Here is a 26,449-nt window from a genome sequence, read left to right as displayed (position 1 = left end):
TTTGTTAAATGACCTGGCTTCAAATCTTGACTCTATTATTTATTGAGTAGCTGTGTGATCTTGGACTTTAGTTTCCTCATTTGTAAAATGAGAAAATTCTATTAGATGATCACTAAGGTCCTTTCCAATTCACACTGTTTGTGATTTTGTGATCCAAGGGGAAGTCAGGCGGGACTTGTTAGGTTTGGAGACAAAGAATGCTATTTGAATTTGCCTCAGACATTATTTGTACATCTTTAGACAAGGAATCTAACCTCTTTCAGCCTCAGTTTGCTTGTCTGTAAAGTGGGAATCATAACACCTACACCCAGAGTTGCTGAGAGGATCAAATGTATTTTCCCAAGTTTAGGATGACCTGTAAGTGTTAGTTATGATCCTGAGAGTATAGGATGGCTTTCCAACAAGCTGCTCACTGGTGTGTCCCATGACCCCCCACAGTTTCTAAGAACTTTGTCAGATTTTGGAAAGTTTTGGTAATGAGTTATTTGTATCACCCACATAGAAGGCACCTTAAATACTGATTGATTTGTATTTTCTGCTTACTGCATGCCTGACATAAAGTCAACAAAAGCATTTATTAAGTACTTACTATTGTAGAGGACACAAATATAGGCAAAAACCAGTTTTCTGAGAATTTTGTCTAACCAGGCACACTATATGCAAATACATTGTGTGCAAATGAGATGTATAAAGGATAAATTGGAGATTAGGAGAATTTAAAAGGGCTTCCTGCAGAACGAGATTTGAAGGAAGTTCAGCTAGAGAGGAAGGCCTGAGAGTAGGTGAGGGAGATCGGTCTAGCGAAAGGGGATAGCTTGGGGAAAATACCCAGAGTGGAAGATAAGAGTTAGGTGGGAAGAAGAACAATTGAATTAGGGAAAGTATGAGTAAAGTTTAAGAAGTTAAACAGAGGGTTTTATTTGATCCTAGAGGCAATGAGACACTGTAGTTTAAGGTCTGACAATAAGCCATCCATTCATCTTCCTCCTCTCCTTCCCTTTTTTCTTCCTTTCCTCTCCTCCCTCTTTCTTCTTTCTTTCTTTCTTTCTTTCTTTCTCCCTCTCTTCTTTCTCCCTCCTCCACTTTTCTATCTCTAATATCTACCGATGTATCCATCTTTCTTTTCTGTCTGCCCACCTATCCCATCCCCATCCCTCAATCTACCTGCCTATTTAACAATTTAAAGAGGCGCTTATAATTAATTCTACAGGTCCCAAGAAAGCAGCGGAATTTAATGAACTGGGGAGCCACAAGGTCTGATGCCCTTAATAAATGTACGTTGAATTGAACAATTTCTCAAGATAACAAAATAACTTCCCCTGCTCATCAGCAACGTTATTAACAGATAACACGACTTCCGGGCCCACTGGCAACATTGTTGTAGTGCGGTTTCTGTGGCTTCCGAGCCTTCCCGGCCCGGCTTTGGGCCCTTCGCCAGAGCCCCGCAGGCTTTGCCAATTTCCTTCTCCGCCTCATTTTACAGGTGGGGAAACTGAGACAAAAGGGATTCGCAATTGCTTTAGCTAATAGTAAAAATAATGAAACTGTCACGGTTCATTAGCAGCGTTATTAGTTAATAATTACAACATAATTACAATAATAATTACAACTCTGGCAGCACCTTTAGCACTGAGGAGAGTTCCTTCCAGCCTTTGTAAACACCTGGGAGGTTAAACGTCAAAGCCCCAGCCTCGAAGGAGGAGGAGCTGCCAGGAGACGGACACGCCTCAAAGGCTTGGAGAGCCAATCAGAGGCCAGGGAGAGGCGCCTAAAGGGCTCTCTGAGCGACGGGGGATAGTAGCCAATGAGCGTCAGGCCGGTTCTGAGGAGGAACCAATAGGGGCGCGGCTGCTTGCAGTGGCCGGAAGCAGCGGCGGTTCTAGGGCGGTTGTTAAGTGCGGGGGCTGAGCTGGACTGTTGTTGCTGTGGCTGCCTCTGCCCCCGCTGCTACAGCTGCTGCCGCTGCCGCTGCCCTCGCCGTTGCCGCCGCCGGTGACGGGTCCTTTTCTTCCTCTTTCCCAGGTGGGCCGGAACGGCCGTGGACCCTCGAGGGGTGGGGAGGGGCTCTCGAGCCCCGGGATAACGGGGGCTGGGGGAGGGGGCGGGTCCTGCCTGAGGGGTCCTCCGGGCCGGAGGCCGCGGGCTTCGAGGTTCCGCCCGAGTGCGGTCCCTCCTCTCAGGCCTCGGGCCGAGCGTCGCCGCCCGCCTCGGCGGGGCGGGCTGGGAAGGCGCCGGGCGGCCCGGGCCGGACTCGACGCGGGCGGGCGGGGCTCCTGCGGCCGCCGTTTTCCGCTTGCCTGGGAGACCCCGACCGAGACCAGTTCTCCTGCCTGCTCCAGTGAGCCAGGCCCTTGGTATTAACTCCCTTGGTATTTATCCAAATAGTGTAATCCTCAGCCGAGGCAGGGTCTGGCCGCCGAGCGTGGGGAGGGTCCCCGTGAAATCCCCGCTCTTCAAAGGAAAAAAAAAAAGCAAAAGAAATTTACGATTCTGTAGCCTGCAAAAGAGGGGTTTGGGTACCGACCTTTCGGGGCCTCGTGCGGGTGATTCGGGCTCTGATAATGCGCTTGGGGGTATTTTGGGAAGGGAGACAGGGCACTAACGAGCCTCTTCCGGGGCAGGATGATGGTGTGCCCCAAGTGCCCAGAACTCCCCATTTGGCCTGGGGCGGATGGCTTCCAGCTCACCCCCCAGGCCGTGAGTGACGGGCAGGCCCTCTTGCCGGCTCCGGCAAAATGTATGAAGTAAATGCCCTTTCAGGCCGAAATCTGTAGTCCTCTCCTTAGTGGGCTCTGTGTCCTGTTCCCTTTATGGGAGAGTATTGGGAACTTGGGAAGCACTCAACCTGTTGAGGATCCCTGAAACACTCAGAGCAGTGATGTGCCTGCCGTGGGGCCAGCCGTCTGGGGAAGCCGGCTACTGAAGCAGTTATCTGTTGGTTTCCTCTTAGAACTGAAAGTGAAAGTGCCATATTTATTTTTCTTTTCTCCAGTCTTTGTCAAGTTAAGGATGGCTGAAGTGATAAAACAGGAAACTCAGCTGTGTGACAACTGGTAAGTCAGTTCTGCTGTTAACCCTTGTGATCTGGCATCTCTTGTCCTCCCCGCAGGCCTCTCCTTCCCACCCTTTTTCTCTTCCATGCCACAGTATCATGTGATGGTTGGTGTCCTGTATTCCCAGAGGACCAAAGGGACATCGATGTGTTGGGGTCAAGGTGCAGGTTGGCACATTAACATGTGGAGGGAGAAGGCTCTAATTTTAGGCTACCTCAGTTCTGCTTTGCTCACAGGGCATGGCACCATCTGTGCTATGGGCACTCTGTGCCAGTGCCCTCCACGTCTCTCAGTTGATTCCTGAGTTCTTCAGAGACACCCTGAGAGTTTCCTTGTATTAGCTCTTCTGACCTCTCTGTGAGGCTTGCTTTGTTTGAGTTCTCTGTGAAATAGTCTCTCTGGCATTCCAACCACCAGATGTAGCCTGCTCCTTGAGGGCAGGGACTGCTTCCTTTGGGTGTTGGTCCTCAGAGACTCCTGAATCCAGTGCTTGATCGTGGTCAGTTACTGCAGGCATGTTGGATCTAGTTGTTGGGATTTGCTTTTCGTAGAAATTTGCTGCTGCTTTTGAAGGATTGAAAGATGAGGCCATAAGCCTGTGGGCTTTGGGGCCTAAGAGCTTTAGGTGAGTCTCTAAGTGGCCAGATTTGGGTCAAGTGCTCATCTTGATCATTGGAGTATTTCCTTTCTGAGGATGGGCAGGGTAAGAGAGTGGGGCTCTTGCTATTTGTTGGGGGCCCTTCCCCTCTTGGGCTTTGTTTCCTTCTCGGTGAGGGAGGGGAGGTGGATGAGGTGAGATGCTCTGAGGCTTTTTCCAGGTCTGGCAGTCTGCTATTCTACCTCAGGAAACGTGGACAACAGATCCTAGAGCTAGAGTGCTCCTTAGTGGTCATCTAGTCGAACTGCACTATTTTATTTTTATTGGTGAAATCCAGTTTTGTTTCTTTTTCAGTCTGAATCTTTTCACTTAGTTCTCTCACAACTGAAAAATCAAACACAAAACCTGTTACAAACAGGTATTCAAGAGAAATAAATTTCCTTACTGGCCAATTTCCTCATAGAGGAAAACTGAGATCCAGAGAGGTTTGGTCTCTGGCTCCAAGGTCACAATAATGGATTGATAAGCCATAAATATGACTGGAATTTTAATATCAGTAACCCGTGTTACAGGGTGATCATGGGATAGTGTTACATGGGAGATGTAAGCTTGGGTTGGCTTTCTGTGGATTCCCATTGGAAGTCCTTCCTCCCTCTTTCTGTTCCCTCCCGGCATAAAACCAAATCCCATGTGATTGACATGAACTGCTAGAGATTTTTCAGGATCTGTGTTTATATGAGGTGCCAGGATGAAAGTGACCCGCCATGTCTGCTTTAGGTACTCCGGAAGGTGTGATATTTACCTTTTATTGTGGCTCTACATGACCTTTCCCCTCTTTCCAGCCTGTCTTAATCAGGATCTGCAGATTTGCTGTGCAGAAAAAGCTGCTGGTAACCCTTGGTTTCTCCTTGAATGGAATTAAGACCAAACCTAAACATCACACCATGCTCAAATCTGCTCAGAAATCTGCTCAGAAATCTTGAGTGGCTCCCATTTACCTCTTGGATAAAATCCCCTGGTCTTCCAAGGCCTGTCTCTTATCTGCTCCTCCCTCCCATGAGGGTTTTCAGTCTTCATTACTCTCCTTTATGAGCTTTGTTCCTTTCACAGCAGCGAAGCTTGGAAGCTCTTCTCCAGACAAGCAGCAGGCTCCCTCTGTCTGCTTTCTCTCTCTCTGCTTTTGCCCAGGTGAGGTTTATACTTCGAAAGCTCAGTCCCGGGCTGCTGCCTCTGTTTTGGCTGTCTCCTGTCTGAAAACTGCTTTGGGTGAGGAGACAGTGGAGAGTCAGTGATTTGTGTCTCCAGCTCCTGACTCTGTGCCTGCTGCATAGTTGCAGGGCTGGACCAAAACTTGTTGAATTGAATTGGGGAAAAAATTGATTGTGTCAATTTCCCTCCCTTCTAGCCTTCATTCTTCTCTCCTTCCCTCCCTATCCTTTCTTGTGGTTCTTCCTACCTCTTGCTATCTGTGGCATGAAATGGTGCATCCCGAGTCTTCATTGAAAGAGATCCTTGGAATCCTGTCCACTTCTTGCTGTTGCAGTGGTTTTTCTATTGGGTCTTGGTGCCTCCAGTTTCTCTTCACACATCGCCCCCCCCCCTTTTCCGGACCAGAGATGTGTAGTGATTACCCACAACATTAGATTGGGACGGGGTCCTTTCTTTGCTCAAGGAGTGTCTGTCTCTGGATTCCCCTTGGGTCCCCCTCTCTGCTTGGCACATTAAGCCGTTCACTGTCCACATCTAGCCTGTCTGTTTGGGTCCTCAGGCTCCTCCAGCTGAACTGGCCTTGGCCCTCTCCCCCATTCAGAGCCTTGCCTGCCCCCCACCTCCTCCTCACCTCTGCCTCTTGGAACCCCTATGTGTCCCTTCCCACACAAGGCCCTTTGCTGGTTCCCAAGGTGTGGGCCTTCCGTCTACTCCCTGGCTTTTTTTTTTTTTTTTTTTGTGATTTCCTGGGGGGTCCCTGAGGACATACCTCTCAGTGGATTGTGGGCCTGGAGTGCAGGGACTGACTTGCTTTCAGTGTGTATCTTCTGAGTGTGCTGGTATTAGTACACAACAACAACACTTAATGATTACTTGTTGACTCTTTTATTGGAAAACATTAATGCTGCCTCTGATATCAAGTTAGGTTATCATGAATTTAGTCTTGGAAAGGACTTTTTCCCAAGTGAGAAACCAGTACCACCCCTGGAAGCAGCCTTCAGGCCCCTGGCAATGTATAAATAGCTGTGCAGAGTCACCAAGGCTGGGCTGTTGCTACCTTACAGCAGAGCCAATGAAAACAGGGCGATTTAAAGCAAAGCTATTTATTTAAAGAAATAGCTCAGGAAGCAAGGAATGTGACTCTAAGCACCCTCCCTCCTACAAATATTGGGTCCAAGCTACAAAACCTTTGGCTTGTTTTCCCCATTATTCCTATTCTGTAAAAGATTAAGATCATTTTTTTATTATTTTTTTTGGTTGTGCATAATTGGAGCTGTAATCAAGCTGAGAGGCCCAGTCAGGGCAACCTCAGGGAAGGAGAGGAGTTCATTATGATTGATGGCACCTAACTGGACAGGGTCAGGGACTGAGATTGTAGCTCTTCCTTTGCAGGCTTGTTTCTGGTCTGGAGGGTGGAAAGGAGGTGAACAGTGGGGTAGTTACTGAAGATCCTTGAACTGTTGTCCTCTTTGTCTAAATGTTGATTGCTGTCTTAGGTGAGGTTTCATATTCATCCATCAGCCCATCCTCTCGGGTTTGTGCACTTGGGTCTAGACATAGAAAGGCAATGTTCTCTTCTCATTTACCTCTTAGCAGCCCTGCCTGGCTCTGGCTGTAAGGACAGAAGAAGCACTGAGAGATGCCGCATATACACAATGCATGTACATATACATGATCAACACACATAAATATATCAAGTGCTGCCTCATTTTATTAACTAGTAGTGGCATATTTTGGGGGGATGAGAAAGATATGATTCTTTTCATGATTAGGCCTTTAAAAATTTTACCTAGTTCAGGCAGTTGTTGTGCTCTGAATATCTTCTGTCCTCCACTTCCTCACCTGAGATGTGTAAATCAACCAATACCTTAAGGATGGTTGGCTTTTCAGCAGAGAAATTTTATGTGAATTGATAAAATCCAACAAAAGTACACTGTCTTGAAAGATCTCATCGTATCTCATTCATCACTTTGAAGTGGAAATTCAAAATTCTCTCTTTACTACGGGTGATGTTGCATAGTTGTGTCTAACTCTTTGTGACCCCATTTGGGATTTTTTGGGCATAGATATTCTGGAGTGATTGGCCATTTCCTTCTCCAGCTCATTTTACAGTTGAGGAAACTGAGGCACACAGGGTTAAGTGACTTGCTCAAGTTATCCAGCTAGTCAATGCCTGAGAATGGATATGAACTGTCTTCTTAACTCTAGGGCCAGTGTTCTCTCCACTGAGCCACCTAGTTGTGCTCCATTAAGGTTCATAGAAAAAAAGGTGGATGCTTTTGTTTTATTTTAATGATCTTAGAAGACAAATCGGAGGGACAGAGTACACTTTGGGGAAGAAAAGGATTATGACATAATATTAAAAGACATGATATAAATCATAACAAAAGTACATAAGATAAAAATATAATCAATCAGAAAGCCCCTTTCCCCCCCCCCCCCCTCCAGATTTTCATATGAAAGTTGGTTTAATTTAAAAGGAAATAGGAGGGGACACATGTAAATGGGGAAAAGAAAATTCTAAGTCAGCAATAATTTGAGAAATGAAAATGAAAACAACTTGATACTCATCAAACTGGTAAGATGACAAGAAAATGACGTGTTGGAAAGCAGGTTCCCTGTTGCACTATTGGTAAAGTTGTAAATTGATCCACAGGTTCTAACAAACATATAAAAGGTCACTAAGTCACTAATTTGGGGAATGAAAATGAAAGCAATTTTATACTTCTCAGACTGGTAGAGATGAGAAGAAAAAAAAAATGATAGTATGCATTCCAAATTACTAATTATCTATGCCCTTTGACTTAGCTCTAATACTTCTATACCTACATTCCAGAGAGATCAAAGAAAGGTAGGGGCTTTTATAGGTACAGAAATATTTAGATTCTCTGTGGGGCCAAAAATGGGAAAACTAAGGGACAGTATGCCAGTAGACAAAATGGTGAACAAATTTTGGTTACGAATGTAGTAGAATATTGTTGTGCCATAATATGATGAAATGGACACTTACTTGCAGAGTAAACTTTTAGGAAGTGATGCAGTGTGAAGTGAAAAGTACCAGAACAGGTAATGATAATGATTCAGTGATTAGCAAAGTATGGAGAAAAACAACTTCAGAACCAAGAGTGAGACACTACTTAAATAACTTTCTGCCATAGAACTGATAAAAATTAAAATGTAGGCACATTACTGAGCATGGATGTGGGAGTGACCAATATGGGAATGTGTTTTGCCCAAATTATTTATTTCTGAGAAAGAAAGGTTTTATTATTGTTTGTTTTGGGAGGACCAAGTGGGAGGAAGTGATAATAAAAAGCTTGTAAAATTAATTTTTTAAAAATTAAAATTAAAATTATTTTTTTCTAATTTTTTTTTTTCCTGAGGCGATTGGGGTTAAGTGACTTGCCCAGGGTCACACAGCTAGGAAGTGTTAAGTGTCTAAGGACAAATTTGAACTCAGCTCCTCTGGATTTCAGGGCTGGTGCTCTATCCACTGTTCTACCTAGCTGCCCCTTATTTCTAAATCTTAACTAAATCAGTATAATAGCTTTTTATTTTTCAAAATACATGCAAAGATAGTTTTCAACATTCACTCTTACAAAAACACAAAAACTTGTGTTCCAATTTTTCTCTTGCCCGTCCCACCTCCCCTCTCCCTTTAGATAGCATGTGCAATATTTCTATACATATTTTCACATTTTTAATGTTGCCCAAGAAAAATCAGATGAAAAAGAAAAAAAAAAAGAAACAACAAACAATAAAAAAAGTGTAAATACTATGTTGTGATCTATACTCAGTCCCCCACAGTCTCTTCTCTAAATGCTGATGCCTCTGTCCAGCACAAGACCATCAGAATTGGCCTGAATCACCTCATGCTTGAAAAGAGCCACATCCATCAGAGTTGATCATCACATAATCTTGTTACTGTGTAATGTTCTCTTGGTTCTGCTCACTTAAAGTTACCATCAGTTTATGTAAATGTCTCCAGGCCTTCCTGAAATCATTCTGCTGATCCTTTCTTATAGAACCTAAAGCAGTTTGTTAAAAGTTCCTTCAGTTTTTTGAAATTCAAGGCCTGGAGAAGTCAATTAGATAATTGGATCCTCTTTTGTCTTCTTTATCCAGGTCAGTTATCATCCTATTACAATAAAATCTTTGCCAGGCAATTTGCCCTTGGGGAAATGAGCTTAAGATGCCAGGGAGTATGTAGGAGGATTTCCAGCAAGATGATGCTTAGGAGAGAATCTCCCATGCTCTGGTAATAACTGGAACCTTTGGGAGTTGAGAGATTCCTTTATAGAAGTATGTTATAAGACCAAATGGTATTGTTTGAGAGGCAGTTAACGTGCCTTGTTTTTTTCAAAGTGTTACCTTCATTGTCTAATTTGATCCACATAACAGTGTGTGGAGGTAGATACATTATTATTATAGCTTTTTATTTATAAGATATATGCAGGGGTGATTTTTCAGCATTGACAATTGCAAAACCTTTCATTCCAACTTTTCCCCTTTCCCATCACCCCCTCCCCCAGATGGCAGGTAGACTAAAACATGTTAAGTATGTTAAAGTATATGTTAAATACAATATATGTATACATGTCCATACAGTTATTTTGCTGCACAAGAAGAATCAAACTTTGAAGTAATTAACCTGTGAAGGAAATCAAAAATTCATGCAGGCAAAAACAGAGGGATTGGAAATGCTATGAAGTGGTTCATACTCATTTCCCAGAGTTCTTTTGCTGGGTGTAGCTGGTTCTATTCATTATTGAACAGATGGAACTGATTTGATATATAAGTATATAATCTCCTAGCATCAGTTCATGTCAGTCTCTCCAGGCCTCTCTGAAATCCTCCTGCTGGTCATTTCTTACACAACAATAATATTTATAACATTCATGTACCACACTCTATTCAGCCTTTCTCCAACCGATGGGCATCCACTCAGTTTCCAGTTTCTGGCCACTCCAAAGAGGGCTGCCACAAACATTTTTGTACATACAGGACCCTTTCCCTTCCTTAGTTTCTTTGGGATATAAGCCTAATAGCACTGCTGGATCAAAGGATATGCAGTTTGGAGGTAGGTACATTATTGTTCTCCTTTGACCAAAGCCCAGTCACTCAGACTCTGGTGGTTACTTTTAGAGAGTGGCCAGCTCAGTGTAGGAGTCAGTGGTGATAGATTGTAACTATCTTTTAAAAAACCTGTATAGTGTCCAAGAGTCAAACTGTCATAGCCCTGTTATATTGGGATGTTGTCTTGACTTCTGGGTATATTTTAGAAAGGACATCCATAAACCTAAAGGTCCAAAGGAAGGAGTCCAAAATGGTCAAGAGCTGATAATATTATTTGAAGGAACAAGTTGGATGTTTAGCCTGGAGAAGAAGAAAAGAACTATTTTGAAGGGCTGCTGATAGTCTCCTTAGAAGAGATGGGTAGAGAGAAACCGAGGCTTCAAACTGTCCAGTAATGAAATTGTCCCTACATGGTCTCCTTGGAGCTCCTCCAACCAAGGTTGAATCAACCTCATCTGGGAGGTTGTGGAGAGTTGGTCAGGAATCTGCCTCTGCGTTATTTGTCAGTTCAGAAATTTCTCTGGCTTACCTGTGGCCTGATAGCTGGAGTCAGAGCCAGCACTTGATCATTGAGGGGCCAGCCCCTTCTCTACCTTGGTTAGCATCAGATGAACAAAGTGATGGTAAATGTTTTATAAATTGTAAGTTTCCCATGCAGACCTGTTATTTTCATTTTACTTTACACTTTACTGTGTACCTCAGTTAGCTGTATTCCTGTCTTTTCTCTCCTACTAAAATATGCTCTACTGGAGGGCTGAGATTGTCTTAATTCAGTCATTCTCAAAATGTGATCCTAGAACTCATGGGGTTTCTTGATCCTTTTAGGTCTTTGAGGTAAAGCTATTTTCATAATGCTAAAATGTAATTTCCCTGTTGAGGTACTCCTCCCTTTTCCAACTACATCATCTCTGTGAGGCCAGATTATTTCCATATACTTCAACCAAAACAACACACGGATCACAACAAATTGAATCCAGAACCATTTATAAGAATTTCTCCTGCCTTCTGTTAAAATCTCTTTAGAGATTTGCAAAATAATGCATTTTTGTTTGAAAAATTTTGTATGTGTTATTATTTTCATTGTTTTTAAATGAATTGGTAAATTTTAGGAAATGTTTTGATTTCTAATATTGTAAATAATTAAGCTTTTTAGAGTCTTTTGTTTGTTTTTAAAGGGATCCTGAGGTCAAAAGTTTGGTAATTTCTGTTCTAATCTTTTCTTTCCTTCAGTCTAATAGAAGCTCAATTAATGTTAATTGAATTGAATTGGTTCTTTGTTATATGAGTTGGGTGTGTTCTACTTTTGGGCAGGGCCAGACTTGGAAAAACCAAACCTGGTCCAGACTTCTTGGCAGTCAGGCTTGATGTTATTGGTTTGTGATTAACTCTTGACTGGGCAAAACCAGAAGACCAAAAAACAGAATTAGCTTGGAGATCATTTAGACTGGAAGGAACCTTTAAGAATTGGACTTTGCCTTTTTTGTATTCTGGTCGCCTTGGGCATGAGGGAATTTTAGGAATCCTTTCTTAGAATGATGTTAAATGCATAAAATACATAGGGCTTCAAAGGAAACCAATGATATTGAAATATAGTTTCCAGAATATATTATTTTATTTTTTTTCTGAGGCTGGGGTTAAGTGACTTGCCCAGGGTCACACAGCTAGGAAGTGTAGGAAGTAGGACTGGACCAGATGGAATTCGAATCAGCCTGCACCTTCAGAGTTCATTGAGGGATAAGTACAGAGAGATGTGAAGTTTGTGGTTCAGTAAATTTTGGAGGGGGCCAGAAAGTTTCACAAGCAGGACTCCTGCGCCTTCCCCTCCTCACCATTCTTTCCCCTTTTCTCCCTCCCTCCCTTCCCTATGGTAGGAGTTCTGTCTATCACAGGCAGCATAGAGGCGAGGTACATTGTGGGAATTTTGTTTGGATAACTTCTTAGGCGCCAAACTGAGAGGGCAGGGGGAAGCACCTATTTAAAAATTTTTATGTTTGTGAGTGTAGAGCTTTTTGGGAAGAAAACAATTTATTGGAAAGCACTCATTTCATCCTTTCCTTGGTCTTTTGGTGGATAGGGGGTGGTGCTGCATATTTTCAAGGTGATTTTAGGAGATTTTTAATGGTGGCACAGTGGATAGAGCACTGGGTTTGGAATCAGGAAACTCACCTTCCCCAGGCACTTGCTAGCTCTGTGACCCTGAACTAGTCACTTGACCCTGTGGGCCTCAGTTTTCTCATCTGTAAAATGAGCTGGAGAAGAAATGGCAAACCATTCCAGCATCTTTGCCAAGAAAACCCAAATGGGGTCAAGGAGAGTCAGATAAGACTGAAATGATTGAACGACAACATAGGCGCAGCACAGGATTTGGAATGAGCTGAAATCAGATCCTGTGGGGTTGCATTAGATTAGCTATGTAAAGCCCTTTGCAATTCTTTTTCTACTTCCCTTCTCCCTCATACAACAAATAATCCAATATGTATTAAACATGTGCAATTCTTCTAAACATATTTCCACATTTATCATGCTGCACAAGAAAAATCAGATCAAAAGGGAAAAATATGAGAAAACAAACACCCAAAAAAGGTGAAAAATACTAGTTTGTGATCCACACTCAGTTCCCGTGCAGTCTTCCTTCTAGATGCAGATGGCTGTCTCTAACAAGTCTGTTGGAACTGGCCTGAATCACCTCTTTGTAGAAAAGAGCCACGTCCGTCAGAGTTGATCCTCATATAGTATTGTTGTTGAAGTGTATAATGATCTCCTGGTTCTGCTCATTTCACTCAGGATCAGTTCGTGTCAGTCTCTCTGAAATCAGCCTCCTGATCATTTCTTACCACACAGTAATACTCTTTAACATTCATAGACCATGACTCAATTCCCAGAACAATTCATAGACCATCCACTCAATTCCCAGCTCCTTGCCACTACAAAGATGGCCTTTCATGGGAGGAAAGTAACTGTAACGGTGAGGAGGCAGAACTGACTTGAGAATGCTTGTTGGCGGTGAGAGGGAGACCTAAGTAAAGTGATGTGTTCAGGGAGGACCAGTACCTCTGTTGTGAAGGCTGCTGAGCTCTGTAAAGGGCCGCTTTTCCACCTTGGGTGTCCTCCTTCCCCGCGGCTCCAAGGAGCCACACAGTGGCCACATCCTGGCGTACCGTTATCGGCAGTTGGCTATATCAGGTGGTGGGGCAACCAAGGGACCTCCAGTCCTATAGTGAATCGGGGCGGGTCTACCCCAACTTCCCAAGTGGGTGCTGTGGAGCTTGGCTGGACATTGCAGATACCGGGGTCATCCTGCATCTCAAGTCACCCCCAGGAGTCCTCTCCGACAATTCCACGCAGCTCGGCCTCCCTCAGATCCGGCTTACGCCGGAGTCAGGAGATGTCGCCAACTAACATAGAGATGTTGTTTGGTCGAGAATGAAGGATGCCAGCCAACCGCCTTGGGGAGGACGGGGCATTGGGCAACATTGTAGGAATGAGTGTGATACAAGCACTGAAAAGACACTTCCCGGGGGCCGGCACCGGGCTGAGCACTGTGCAAGTCTTACTGTTGGATGCTCACAGCATCTTGGCATGGAGGTGCTCTTCATTTCACAGAGTAGCAGATGGGTTAAAGGGCGTGCTAGGACCTGCCTGGATTTGTACTTAGGTCTTCCTCATTCTGGGCTGGGTACTAATGGTAAGGAAAGGCTCTTTAGGCTCACATGTTCTTTCCTTGTGTTCCATGAAAGGAATCTGCATTTTCTTTTTTTTTAAATTTGTTTTCACACCATACTTGTTTGTGAATTCAGGCCTCTCCTCTTGATAGTGAAAAACAGTGAAAGCAAAATCCCCCCAAAACCTAGATTTTGTCTGACCCTTCACCGCAGCTGATAGCATTGGCAGCTAGCCAGTCAAGGAGCATTGTTCTTTTTATGTTTGGGGAGCGGGGACACAGAGACAGAGACAGACCCCAGAATCCAGGTGGCCAGGGCTGGTGCTGGTGGCTCAGTCCCTGTTGCCCTTGCTCACTGGGCTTCCTAGAATGCTTGCTCGTTGGAGCCGTGCCGTTCCCTGGTCTTGGTTTAGCAAAGCCCCGACTGAGGGGCACCTACGAATTTCCAATTCTTTGGTGCTGCCATGAAAGTGTGGTGGCATTTTGTTAATAGCAGCCAGCATTTAGAGAGCACGGACTCTTCTTGACTTCCTGTCCCCATGTCCTCTCTGGGTGGCAGGGTTTGGCGCGGAGGGTCATTTCTTGGCATAATTGCTCGGTATTCCAGAATCCCACGGTCGCTTCATTTTGCCACATCGCCAGGTATGAGGTGAAATTACTTCAGTTATAACTTGGCTTTTTCTGGTTGGAGACAGGAAAAGTTTCTAGTTGTCAGTAAAAAGCTTGCACTTGTACTTTGGAGAATCCATTAATCAGGAAGCCTTGATTACATGGTGAGACCCAGACTCAGCGTGGGGAGAGGAAGGTGGCCACTGCTGACCTCCAGCAGCTGTTTTGTCCCGCAGGTTTCACTGGAGCTTTCTTGGAATTTAGATTTCTGAACTCAGCCCCTTCAAGTTTTTTTTTCCTTGGGTGTTCTCTTCAGTTAGCCAGCTCTATGTTACTATACTCCAGATTACTTATCCATAGAGTGATACTTGATTAACTCAACTTGGTTTCATTTTCCAAAGTGTGGGAGATGAGGAGAGTAAAGGAGAAACAAGGGAAAAGGGCAGCAGGCCATGCCCACCCTGAGACCCGATCTGAAGGGCTCTAGGAACAGGCTGGGAGCTCACAGTTTGATGTTGCAGTTGGAAATGGGGGAAAGGGATGCAGCTGTTGGAAAATAAATATGCTTTTGTTTTGCTTATTTCTGTAGCAAAAGAGAAATTCCCATGCCCAACTTTACTATTCATGAAATTCACTGCCGACGAAACATTGGCGTGTGCCATGTCTGCAAGGAGCCGGTCCCCAAATCGGAAATGAAGGCCCACATGGAGCTGGAGCACAGCCAGGTAGCGCCATCCCCCGTCTTGTTGACAGCCCAGCAGTGCGGTGAGGTTAGCTTCAGAAAACAGACTCCATCCTTCTCCCCTCCCTCTCTAGGTGACCTGTAAGTGCAACATGAAGATGGAAAGACGGCAGTTGGCGAATCACGAGGTTGGTGCCCTTACCCTTCTCGGGGACTTGGAGTTTGGGTCTGGCTTGGTCACAACCGCACCCGCAGCCTTCTCTGTTCACATTGGTTCAGATGGCCGGGCTCTTGGGCATCTGCCTTCAGAGCTCCACGGCGCTGTCGCTGAGCGTGTCTGACCATGTACACGAGGCCTGCCTGGTATCTCAACTTCCTTCTGAAACTTCCTTCTGAACCACCTGTTTTTTACTCGCTTACAGAACTTTCTGTGAGTGAGAATACTATTCAGTGACTGGTGGAAATGGTGAAAGATGAAACGACTGAGGAAACATTGGTTTCAGCTTCTGAGCATATATTTATATCTATCAAATCAGGACCATTCCCCTCAACTCTGGCCCTGATTCACTGTTTGAAGTTGGAGAAAAACTAGGGACTTTCTAAGTTGGGAAGGGGAGAGCAAAAAGGTGCGATTCTCTGGAATAAAATAGTGGTGTCCCCTTTCCCCCAAGTGTCTGTAAACAATCAAAAGAACGTGGAAATAATAACTGATTAACCAGTACAGGGCCGGTTTTGAAGACACAAGGATTGAGAAAAGTCCTCACATGGATCTTGGTATCTGATTGGCTTTCTGCTCATCGCCAACCTCGGTCCTTGGTTAAGAGTCTCTGGGAGGCAGGGAGAGGTGGTCCCGCTTCCCGGCCACACAGGGCTGGGCTCAAACAGTGCACTAGTGGTGTCGGAAGACAGAAGCGGGAGCAGATCCATAATAGAATAGAAAGGGAACTGAGCTAGTTCCGGAAGGGAGTTACAAGATGGAATCAGTGCACTCCAGTTATCTTCTCAGTTCCCTCACTAGCATTATTATTTCACTGCTAAAGGTGTGGAAAGCTTGTGAATTTGGAGCATTCCTTGGTTCTCTCTCAGCATTACGGCTGCATTAAAATTAGAACCTTAAGCTTCAGAGGCAAAAATGGGTGCATTCTCATCAAGCGGCCTTTATACCTTTGTACTTTGTAATATCTTTAATGATATTTCTGTTGAGGCATAAAATTCAGTTCGTTTCTGTTTGTAGTGCTGTGCACTACATCTGAATTTCTGAAATGTTTTTCTGGTCCGCAGTCTCCCAAGTTCCCAAGCCCAGCCAAAGCAGGATCTGTTGGGGGAAAGCTGAGAGAGTTGGGTGGGTGGCCAGGCACTTGTGGTAGGGGCAGCTGAGTGGGAGCCCCCAAAGCTCCTTAGCAGGGCGAGCCTGGGCTTCCGAAAGAGCTGGGCCAGATGGGGGGAGAGGCCGAGCGCCTCGTCGTTGCCCACTGCTGTCTGTGCTGCTCACTCCCCCACGGAGGTGACTGGGGCCACTGAGGCCGCCCCTCTTGTCTTGCAGACCCTGGAGTGCCCCTTGAGGCTTGCTGTCTGCCAGCACTGTGAGCTGGAACTTGCCTTCCTCAAACTGAAGGAACACGAGGATTACTGCGGGGCCCGCACCGAATTATGCAGCAAGTGCGGCCGAAACATCATGGTGAAAGATCTCAAGGCTCACCCTGAAGTGTGTGGGAAAGAGGGAGAGGGAAAGAGAGAGGCGAGAGCCAAGCCTGCCCACGGCTATGAGAGTGAGGAGGAGGAAGAGGAGGAAGAGGAGGAGGAGGAGGAGGAAGAAGAGGAGGAGGATGGAGCTTGGTTCATTGCACAGACTGTTCAGAATATGCTGGGACCTGACCATCCCTCCAGATCCCTGCAGAGGCTCTCGAGGTCCCTGGAGGATCCCTTTTACAGCCGCCTCCTAGCAGACCAGCTAGCAAGAACTCCCAATCGAGGGCCTGGTTCAGCCCTGCAGCCGGAACAGAATCGAGGTGAGCCATCTTGGGCACTGGGTGAGGCAAGCAGAGGAGGGTGTGGTGGACAGGGCCAGAGGCTCCGGCCCCTGCTCCTGGTGTTGCAGCAGGGCCGAGGCTCTGTAAGGAAGGGAGGCTTTGAGTGTTTCCTGAGGAGGTCTGGTGCTTGGGGCTTCTGGACTTCCTTCTCCTTCTCTCCTGTGCAATGTCTCTAGCAGATACGGTAGCAGTTCTGCATTGATGTGCAATGTGAGGTGGTCACAGGCTGACCCCCAGAGTGCCTACCTGCTCTTAACATGTCTCTGGCTGCTGGGTTTTTGCTCCAGCAGAGAAGCAGGAGAGGCTCGCGGGGAGGAAAAGCCAGCCATCCCCCCCAGCATCTGGCAGCGAAGATGCCCATTTGGACTACATGCTGGCCCTGAGCCTGCAGAGCGAGGCGGGGCCCCAAGCAGCACGGCCGCCCACCTTGAGGACTTCTGGAGAGCCGTGTGCGCGGAAGACCTTCGCCAGGCCCAGGACACTGAGCCTTTCCTCGCCACAGAGGCTCTCAAAGAGTCAAAGAGTAAGTGTGAAAAAACAGAGCTTTGACAGACCTGCTTCTGGGTAACGGCAGCCACGGAACACATTGTGAAAGAGCATTTCCTACAGTGAAGGGAGGGCCGGGGCCAGGGCTGAGGCTTAGGTCTTCCCATCTCCTCCTTTCTCAGGGGTTGGATGGAGAAGGTGGGTGACAGTTACAGGGTGGGTTGTGATGCTGGACTTGGAAGGAAGTGTGCCTCTTGCCATTGTTCTGACAGCCTTTATATTATCTATAGTCCAGAAAAAGAATCATTCTTAGCATTATGAAAAGAAACCTCTCACACATGCGTGTGTGTGGGGGGGGCTTTCTGATTACCTTAATTCAGTAAGCCCCCGGAGGCCTTGGGAGGAGACATCATCCCATTCGCTCATTGCAGGAGGCCTGGCTGGGGGCAGGGGGGATTAAGGGAGTGTGGGCCTAGAAAAGCTGGTGACAGTGGGCCCTTGTGGGGCAGGGGGAGGGCAGAGCCCTGGTCCGGCGGGCTGAGGGAGAGCATGGTCGGCCGGGGCCTGCCTCTGATCCTGTCACCTTGTTGCAGACGAGGAGACCATGCTGCCTTGTGAATTTTGTGAAGAGCTTTATCCCGAGGAGGACCTGATTCTCCACCAGGTGGGTAGAGAGATCTTCAGGCGTGGAAAGTGCTACAGGGCTGGGCTGTGCCCGGGGAGGGGGGAGGGGGCTGGGTGTGGGCCCAGGAGCACCCTAGCTGTCCGGGGGTGGCGCCTGGGCTTACAAGAGCATTACATATGCTGCAGCTTTGCCCTGGTGAGGAGCTTCTTCCCAAGGGGCAGGGTAGGGAAGACTCACACAGGGTGTTGGGGAGGGCCTGAGCAATGAGGTCATTCCTGAGAGGGGACCCAGGAGTGGGGAATTGGGCCCTCCTGGAGGCCGGGGGCTAGAGAAGTGGTTCAAGGACAAACTGGGAGCGAGTCTTGCCCTTAAGAGGGAGAGGAGGCAGGGGGATGGCTGTTTACCTGTGTCAATACTCAGTACAAGTTGAAGGTGGAAGGTAATTGGGAAAGGGGAGCACACTAGTATTTGGTGGAGGAAGGGCTTCTGGTAAAGGGGACTTGAGGTGGTTCTGGGAAGGAGAAGGGATGCATGTCTGAGAGAAATAAGGATTCTGGGAGAGGACCGAGTTTGGAAGAACTGGAATGGATTTAGGGGAGGAAGACCCCATGTTCACTGGGGAGCGAAGCTCCGGGCAGCCAATGGGCTCCTGTGGGGATGTGGGAATGCTCTCTAGAGCGAAGCTGAGGAAGTTGAGACGGTCAGGAGGGGAAGGGGGCTTGGAGACAGAGCTGGGGATGGGGCTGTGCCAGCCTGGCCATGGGGGAGAGGTCAGCAGCCAGGGGGGCAACTGGTTTAAGAAGGAAGTAGGTGGCTGGGGCAGATGTCAGGGATTCAGCCTCCCCCTGCCATCCATTGCACCCGCACCCAAAAAGAAACCTTGGCGGGAGCGGGCCCCTCGCCTTCTCTGGAGTGCCTGACCGTCAATCTCTGAATGGCAGACGGGCTGCAATCCCGCGAGTGCCCTGGCGTCGTTCAGTAAGAGAAGCTCCTCCCCGAGCCTGTCCCAGGACCGCGGGGACCGCGAGGAGCAGCTTCAGAGGATCTTGGACCTGCCGGCCACGCGGGCCAGCAGCGGCAGGCTCCGCTCCCTGCTGGATCTGTCGGCCGCGCCGTCTGGGGAGAGCAGCGTCATCATTCCCTGTGAATTCTGCGGCGTCCAGCTAGAAGAGGAAGTGCTTTTCCACCACCAGGTAGGACGCTCTGAAGGGTGTCGGTGAGCTCCCTGCCGAGAGGCCAGCCCTTTTTCCTGCCTCCGTGAGCCGACGCCACGGGACGACGCTCACTGGGCGCCCCCATCGGCCAGCTGTGAGAAAGCCTTGGTTCCATGGGGCCGGCCCCCCTCCCCGAACCTTCCCCAGGGACCAGCATGGTGAGCTCAGTCTGCCCAGAGTCTCCTGTACGGGAGGAGCCGGGCCCTGGCTTGCAGGCTGGTTGGCACTCCTCCCGTGCCCATGACGGGGACTCCTTATGCCAACTTGGGCCAGCTTCAAATCCAGCACAGGAGAGTTCTGGTTAAAAAGAACTCGGGGTTTCTCTTCTCAGGACCAGTGTGACCTCCGCCCAGGTAGTGCGGTGCCTGTGGAATGGTTGCTTCCCGCCTGCAAACCTCTTCCTAAACAAGACAACTTGCAGCCGGAGACGTCGCCCGAGCTGCCCAGGCGGCGGGTCCGACACCAAGGTATCGGCCTGAGGCCTCGAGCTCGGCCCGCCCTCCCCACGTGAAGGCCGCCGGCCCCTTGTACACCTCATGCGCAGCCCCTGGCACCTTGCGGCTTAGCTTGGGGGGGGTCGTGCCTGCGGTGCCTGGACTCGGGAAAATCGATCCATTTTTAATGATTTCAGAGTAATACATAAACAAGGAGGTAAAACGACTTTAGAAATGCATTTGAGGAAGACCCGTGGCCTGGTGTTGGGTGCCGCTGTGCCCTAGTGTTAGTAGGCGAGAGCTGGCTCGGCTTTGTGGACGGCTGTGAGCGAGGGCCCTGGGCACAGCGGCCCCACTGACCACCTAGCTCGGCTGAGATGAAGAACTTGTGTCTTTTGTGTTTGTATGCCCTGCATTTCCCCGGGAGTTCCTCCCCCTCCCCCCAGTCTCCTTCCCTTGCAGTTTCTGGCTCCGGTTCTCGGCGGAGCTGGCCCGCTCACTGCTGCTCTCTCCCCTCCCTTTTCAGGAGACTTGTCTTCTTGCTACCTGGATGACATACGGCAGGAAGCAGCTGTCAAAGCAACCTACCCCCTGCCCCCCAGCAGGCCCGCCAGCAGCATAGGGCTTGCCCGAAACAGACTGTCCAAAGGAGCGTTGGACCCTCGGCCCGGGCTCCTGCCGAGCTCTCCCCGCGTGCTGAAGGCCAGCAACTTGGAGAGCCTGGAACCCAGAGCGCAGAGTCGCAAGAACCACAGCCCGGCCACGGGGCCCATCTCCGCCATTCGGCCCGCTCGAGGCCTGTACCCCGAGAATTACGTGCCCAGCTTCCCCCGGATACCTCCAGTGAGACACGGATTGAGGTGAGTCAGAGATGCTGCCAGGTGGGGGTCCTGGGACCGCACTTTCTCTCAGGACCAGGCTCCCGAGTCTGCCTCAGTGGCACTTTCTGCCCATTGGTGTTCAGAGCCCTTCCCTGTGGTCCTCAGGGAGCCAGTTCCCAGTTTCTTTTTTCTTGGCCTTTTAGTGTGAGAAACGAGGTTGGAAGGAGCTCTCGGATCACCCCCACTGCTGCCAACTTCCGAAACAGGACCACAAAGGTAACTTGGGCCTGCCACCGGGTACCTGCCACCATGGCCAAGCAAGGCCGGCTCCCCCTTCCCCCCAACCAAGAGATTGCATGGGCTCAGTTGGGGGGTGGGGTCCGGTGCCCTCTATGGACTGCCATTGTTCCAGAGGAGACGTCCTGTGGGTACAAGGGAATTGGGACGGGCGCAGGGCAGGGGCCGCTCCGTAGCTAAAAGCGGCCTGTGTCTCCGCAGACAAAATCTCCCAAACCAGCTGCCGGGGACGCCGAGGAAGAAGAGGAATAGCCCCGGGGCCGGAGGCCTCAGCTTGGCGTTCACCTCCTTCCGTGCCCAGCGGCCCCTGCCCTGGTGCGAGATGCCGGCTCTCGTATGGATTTTAATTTTTCTAGGCAGCCATTTTCTAACTTTTTACATTGTGAAGTGGTCAGTGGGGAGGATTGTTCAGAGCCCATGGGAGGCCCCTCGGCGTTCCGCCTCTGCCCGTGGGCCATAAGGAAGGTCATCTCGCCAAGACGGAGAAGCCGGGCTGTGAGAGGCTCCCCCTTCTCACACGGGCGAGTGGATGGGCGGAGGCGCCAGGCCGACCCCTCCTGCCCGCTAGGCTGACTGGGAAGTCCTCCCGCCTCACGGGGGGAGCTCGTCAGTGTTTGGGGGGCATTCCTGTAGCAGACCGACCTCGGCCTCTTCTCCGTGCTAGCTCTGAAATTCCCGTCCTGAATGCGAGACTTCCCTCAGATGCGGTCGTTGGCTCTCAGCCCACAAGTGGGGCCCGCAGCAGCCTCCATGTTTTTGAGGCGGAGCCCCCAGAGGCCCAGCGCAGGTCCCGGGGGTGTCCTCCTGGACGCCTCCTGTGGAGCAGCGCCCCCACAGGGAGTTTGGGGGCGACCACTTAGGAAATCTCCCCCTCGGCTCCTTGCTGGGGCTTCTGTCTGAACACGGGCTATCTCACTGGGAGCCCCTCGGTAGCCCCCAGCAGGGTGGTTCCCCCCCCACCCCAAGCAGTTCTACAGTTGGCTCTGAAGAGAAAGCTTCAGAGTCCCTTGTGTTTTGGTTGTTGTTTTTTTATTTTTCATTTTTTAAAGTTCCCGACAATAGAAATAAAATTTGTACTTGGAGTACAGCCTGTGACGCTTCCCGGCCTTGTTGTGTTGTGGAATCAGAAAGGAGGGCGAGGGGCAGCTGGGCAGAGCACCAGCCTTGAAATCGGGACCCCCCAAGTTCAAATGTGGCCTCCCATGCTTAACATGTACTCTGTGGACCTGAGCAGTGGCTCAAGCCCAATTACCTCGGCCGTGACATGGGGTAACCTGCCCCACAGCATTGCAGTGTTGGGAGGGGGGGGGGTTGGTTCTGCCCCTAACTGCAGCAGGACCCTGCTGGGGTGGGCTATGAGGAGGCCCACCTGGGGCCCCGAGTGCCCTTGGCAACCCATTCTCCTCCACATCTTGCCCGGCAGTGTAAGTTAGTAAACTGTCCGAGGGAGCAGCAGGTACTGGGGGCTGTGCCTTGAGCTGCCCCCTGAGGCTGGGAGGCGCAAACCTGGGAGAGAAGCAAGAGGGCCCGACTTGGCGCTCAGAGGCAGTGCTTATGGCTTCATGGCCTCAATAAGGATGACATTGGGGGAGGGGGGCGGGCTCTTCCATCAAAATTAAGCTTAATGTACAAGAAACACAGGTTTAAAAGATGGAAAACAAGGGCCTGAGCCTGATTTAGGGGAGGGGCCCCCGCAGCTCCAATGTTGGTCTGTCCCTGAACAGGAGTCTGGGAACAGTGGGAGCGTGCAATATGAAGGAGCTTGGGGCTCTGGCTCAACTTTTCCCCATTTCGTATTTAACAGTGGTTCTGGGGTACCTGGCCCAGGTGGTTTGATTCTGCCTAGGTGCTCCTCCCCCCCAGGTGATGCTGGTCCTAGCAGGGCCCACCCCGCCGGAGACGCAGGTGGGGGGAGGGGGCTTACCCTGGGACCCACTGGGGAAAGATAAAACATTTTGAGTGCAAAGAAACCATGATTGAAAAGGTTTTTAATTGCAAGCCATGTGGAGGCAGTGAGATCACTGCGTCAGAGCCGCCCACACCCGTCATTGGCTCTCAGGACGGACAATAACAGGACTTCAGAGAAATCAAAAAGTGGATGAAAGTTATTTATTGTGGACTTGTTTATCCAGGACGCAAGGAGCACGGGCTCTTCACACAGTGCCGGAGGCATAAAGAGCACTGGGGCAAAGGAACCATAAATAAGGATAATAAATACACGCCATGTAACCTCCAGCCCAGGCGTGGGGGTGGAAGGGAGCCTGGGGGGGGGGAGCTGGACATTAGCAGCAGGAATTTGACCAACTCACAGCTGTCATTCGGTGGGGCCCTGGGATTGGCAGAAGCTTCCCGAACCCCGGCAGGGGAGGTAGCTACAAAACTTCAAGTCCGCTCGAGGGGTGGATGGAGAGGGAGAGCACAAGTAGTGAGGACGCCTGGCTTGGGAGCCGTGCTGAACCCACGGGGCTCTTTCCACAGCGGGAACGCGTGGTGGGGGAATGGCGTGGAGGGGCAGTGACCTCGGTCTTGCTGTGACTCCCCAGCAGAAGCCGCCCCAGCCAGGTCAGGGTGGGGGAGGGCCCGGATGGGGCTCAGCCGCCTTCCCTGGAGGGGTCCAAGCCAAAGTCCGGGCACCCCTCCTCTCGAGGAGGCTCCAGCGACCTGAGACGCAATCACTTCAGTAGTAGAGGTTAGTCCTGGACTTTATTTTAGAAGGCTGGAGAAAGGGGGATCGTTTCTATATATGCATATATATATTATATATATATGGATGTATAAAATGGTCATTAATACGCTTGCTAAGAATAACGGGTGCAGATGTAGCCGACAGCTCTAACCCTAAGATTCACACCCACTTCCATTCACTCAGAGGCTAGCACAGACTTGGGCCACACAGGGGAAAGGGGCTTCTCTCGGACACGCTCGTGTGCATCCAAGCCCTCCACACCTCGCACTCAGAGATCCCGATATTCACAATAATATACAATAAATACAGCTTTGCGATTCCGTGCGAGCTGGCGAGGCCTTGGAGTCGAGCTGGACAGAGCTGGACTCTACATAAGTACCACCCAGCGGCCACAGAGGAGGAGGAGGCCCGGGGCCCCGGCACTTGGACGGAGGCTGCACAGAGCCTGGGTCCGGTGCTCCTGGATCCCTCAGCAGATGGTGGCGAGGAGAATCTTTTCCCTGCTGTCCGGTGCCCACTTTGAGGCTCGAATTCTGTCTTATGATGGGGCCGAGGGCTCCCTGGTCATCCCTCCAGGCCTCGGTGGCCCATACCTCCCAGCATCCTCTTTCCAAAGTGGGGTGGGGCCCACATCTTCCCTGTTCCAAGCGCCACCTTTCCCAGCCCAGTGCTGGGGAACACAAGAACAGGAGCTGGGAGCCTGTGCTTGTTGCTTTTGGAATAACACCGCTCAGCCCAGGGTCAGGGTGGGAACCACTGGTCCTGGCCGGCTGCTGAGGCGTTCGACTCCCAGAGTTCCAGGGTGGCCTGTCGACGACGCTGGGGCTGACCTCTGCTGACTCGGGGGGAAGGCAGGGCAAGGGCCCTTCCCAGAGCACCTGTCCAGTCCACAGTGGGTCAGAGGAAGGCTCCCCACTAGCAACTGTGCTGTGGCGGCTTTTTCAAGGGCAGATTGAGGCCTTGGAAAGTGCCAAGGGAATGCACGTGGGCTCGTGGTCCTCCCGCCTCACAGACTCGCTGCCCGGCCCCAGGAGCTCCTGGGGGAGCCCCGGCCCTGTGCGTCTGCTGGAGTAGGAGGAGTCCGAGCCGGGCGGGGGGGGGCCCAGGCTGGAGAAAGGCAGTGCTGGGGACAGCTCCCCTCATGAGCGGCCCGTGTGTGGCGGAGGCTCTTGTGGCTATGTGACGAGGACCCAGAGCCGGACTCCACATCTGGGGAGATCAAATCACACGTCAAACTGTTTGGGACGAAACTACCCTACGAATATTCCACAAACGAGCGAGGCGGCCACAGAACCAATCCAGCACAAGACTGACAAGTACAAAAAGTGGTTTTCCGGAAGGAGAGGACACGGCTGGCTCGCAGAGAAGCCCCGTGTCCCAGCTCCTGCCAGCTACCGCCTGCCCCAGGCAGGCTTCCTGGGCTGGCAGGCTTCCCCACGGCCGCTTACTCCTCGCGCCTCCATGTGCCCTGACACGGGCTCCCTCCTGAGCTCCGCTCAGCCACTCAGGGGGTCCTCCCGGTAGTGAATGGCACAGCGCAGTTTCTCCAGCATGATCTCCAGCGACGAGTACTGGGGAAGCTTGATCATGAACATGCAGGTTTCTACGCGGATATACCGAGAGTCCGGGGAGCCTGTGAAGCGACAGCCATGGACCCTCGTTAGCTTCCCCGGAAGGTACATGGAAGCCAGGCCCCCAAGCCCCTCTCTCCCGGCCCACCCGGTCACCGAGACGCCAAATAAACTTCCAATCCCAGGAGGGAGGAGGGAAATGTGCCCGATCGTTCAGAGCCCCACCTCTGCCCAGCACAAGGCGTCAAGGCATGTGCGATTCGGCCCCAGTGCCTTTACCCAGGGGGAGAGGGTACCTGCAGTGCCATCTGGGGGCGCAATCTTCATGGGGTACGGGGGAACATGGGCAGTGTCAGGACCTCCGTCTTTGCAGGGACAGGTGAAAGGGATCCGCTCCTGGTTGCAGGCAAACTTGATGAATTTGCAGAGCTCCTCCTGAGCAAACATTTCCAACGCGCCCCAGAAAAACTCGATGTGCTGGTCGGTCTCCATCAGTCCCACCTGGTACATGGTGTGAGCCTGATGGGGAGAGAGCCAATCACCTTGTGATGCCCGGGGGTGGGAAAGAGGGGTGACTAACCACAGCTCTGCTTCCTGCCCCTGCCCCTAAGTGAACCACCGCCAACCGTTTTCTGCCCAGAAAATGGGCAGAGGGAGCCAGTGCCCTTGCTGATGACAGGCAGGGTAGTAGAGCAGCAAGCCCCGGGAGGCTCGTATGGCCCCTGGTTTCCTCTGGCAGCTCTGCTCCCAGGGCCTGATTCTGCTATCTGGCACCCTCCAGTCTCCCATATCCCTGCACACTGGCCTCCCCTTCTGTCCTGTCCCTCAGAGATGAGGTCTCTTTTATGGGCAGCTAGCACAGTCTCCGACTCTGCTGTCCTACTGGGCGGCCCCAGCTGTTCCTCCTCAGCTCTTCTGAACCCCCGCCCCCCGGCCACGGCCAAAGCCCCCCGGCCCACCTCTCTGCCCCAGCTCGCATCTTGCTCCTCCCAGTCTTCCAGGCTCAGGGCTGTGTTCTCCACCACTCCTTGTCCCTTTCTCTCCATGTCCCTAGCCCAGGCCCTTATCTGGATCCAGGCCTGCATCCAGCCTCTTCCCCCTCTGACCCATCCTGCCCTCATCACTGCTTTCCTCAACAAACTCTGGCTCCCGCTGACTTCCAGGATCAAACACCAAATCCAGGACCTGAAGCCCTTATGCCATGGCTCCTTTAGCCTTTCTGCTTGCTGCCTGTGGGCCTCGTCCAAGACTGTCTTCAGGTCCGCTCTCCCCCTGCCCTTGTGTCCCTCGCTGCTAGGACTTTTCCTCTGAGACCCCCTTTCTACTCCATGCCCCATGTCCCTGACAGACACGCCACCAGCTCTGTTAGGAGCTTGTTAAGGGCTCCAGCTCCTGGG

The 26,449-nt window shown here is 50.3% G+C and overlaps 2 protein-coding genes across 10 annotated transcripts in view; one reads left to right on the top strand and one right to left on the bottom strand.

Moving 5' to 3' along the window:
- Positions 1 to 1,860: 1,860 nt before the first annotated feature.
- On the top strand, positions 1,861 to 21,885 carry TRAFD1 (TRAF-type zinc finger domain containing 1). The gene is given in 13 exon segments (XM_074297302.1): positions 1,861 to 2,022; positions 2,993 to 3,053; positions 14,796 to 14,931; positions 15,023 to 15,076; positions 16,432 to 16,897; positions 17,206 to 17,313; positions 17,316 to 17,441; positions 17,998 to 18,068; positions 18,971 to 19,222; positions 19,575 to 19,710; positions 20,204 to 20,537; positions 20,702 to 20,774; positions 20,997 to 21,885. Coding segments are annotated over 12 exon segments (1,851 nt in total). The 5' UTR covers positions 1,861 to 2,022; positions 2,993 to 3,009; the 3' UTR covers positions 21,048 to 21,885.
- A 1,003-nt stretch (positions 21,886 to 22,888) lies between these two features.
- Positions 22,889 to 26,449, bottom strand: part of HECTD4 (HECT domain E3 ubiquitin protein ligase 4) — a 178,424-nt gene continuing 174,863 nt past the window's right edge. For all 9 annotated transcript variants that reach the window (XM_074297295.1, XM_074297296.1, XM_074297293.1 and 6 more), the window contains 2 exons: positions 25,349 to 25,571; positions 22,889 to 25,114 (listed from right to left, as the gene is read on the bottom strand). In XM_074297295.1, the coding sequence (XP_074153396.1) occupies positions 24,978 to 25,114; positions 25,349 to 25,571 (360 nt within the window). In that variant the 3' untranslated portion in view covers positions 22,889 to 24,977. The remainder of the gene's footprint in view (positions 25,115 to 25,348; positions 25,572 to 26,449) is intronic.

Source organism: Sminthopsis crassicaudata, chromosome 1 (assembly GCF_048593235.1).
Source record: "Sminthopsis crassicaudata isolate SCR6 chromosome 1, ASM4859323v1, whole genome shotgun sequence".
Classification (NCBI taxonomy): domain Eukaryota; kingdom Metazoa; phylum Chordata; class Mammalia; order Dasyuromorphia; family Dasyuridae; genus Sminthopsis; species Sminthopsis crassicaudata.
The sequence above is the reverse complement of the archived record's forward strand: the minus strand, read 5'-3'. Positions and strand labels throughout refer to the sequence as shown.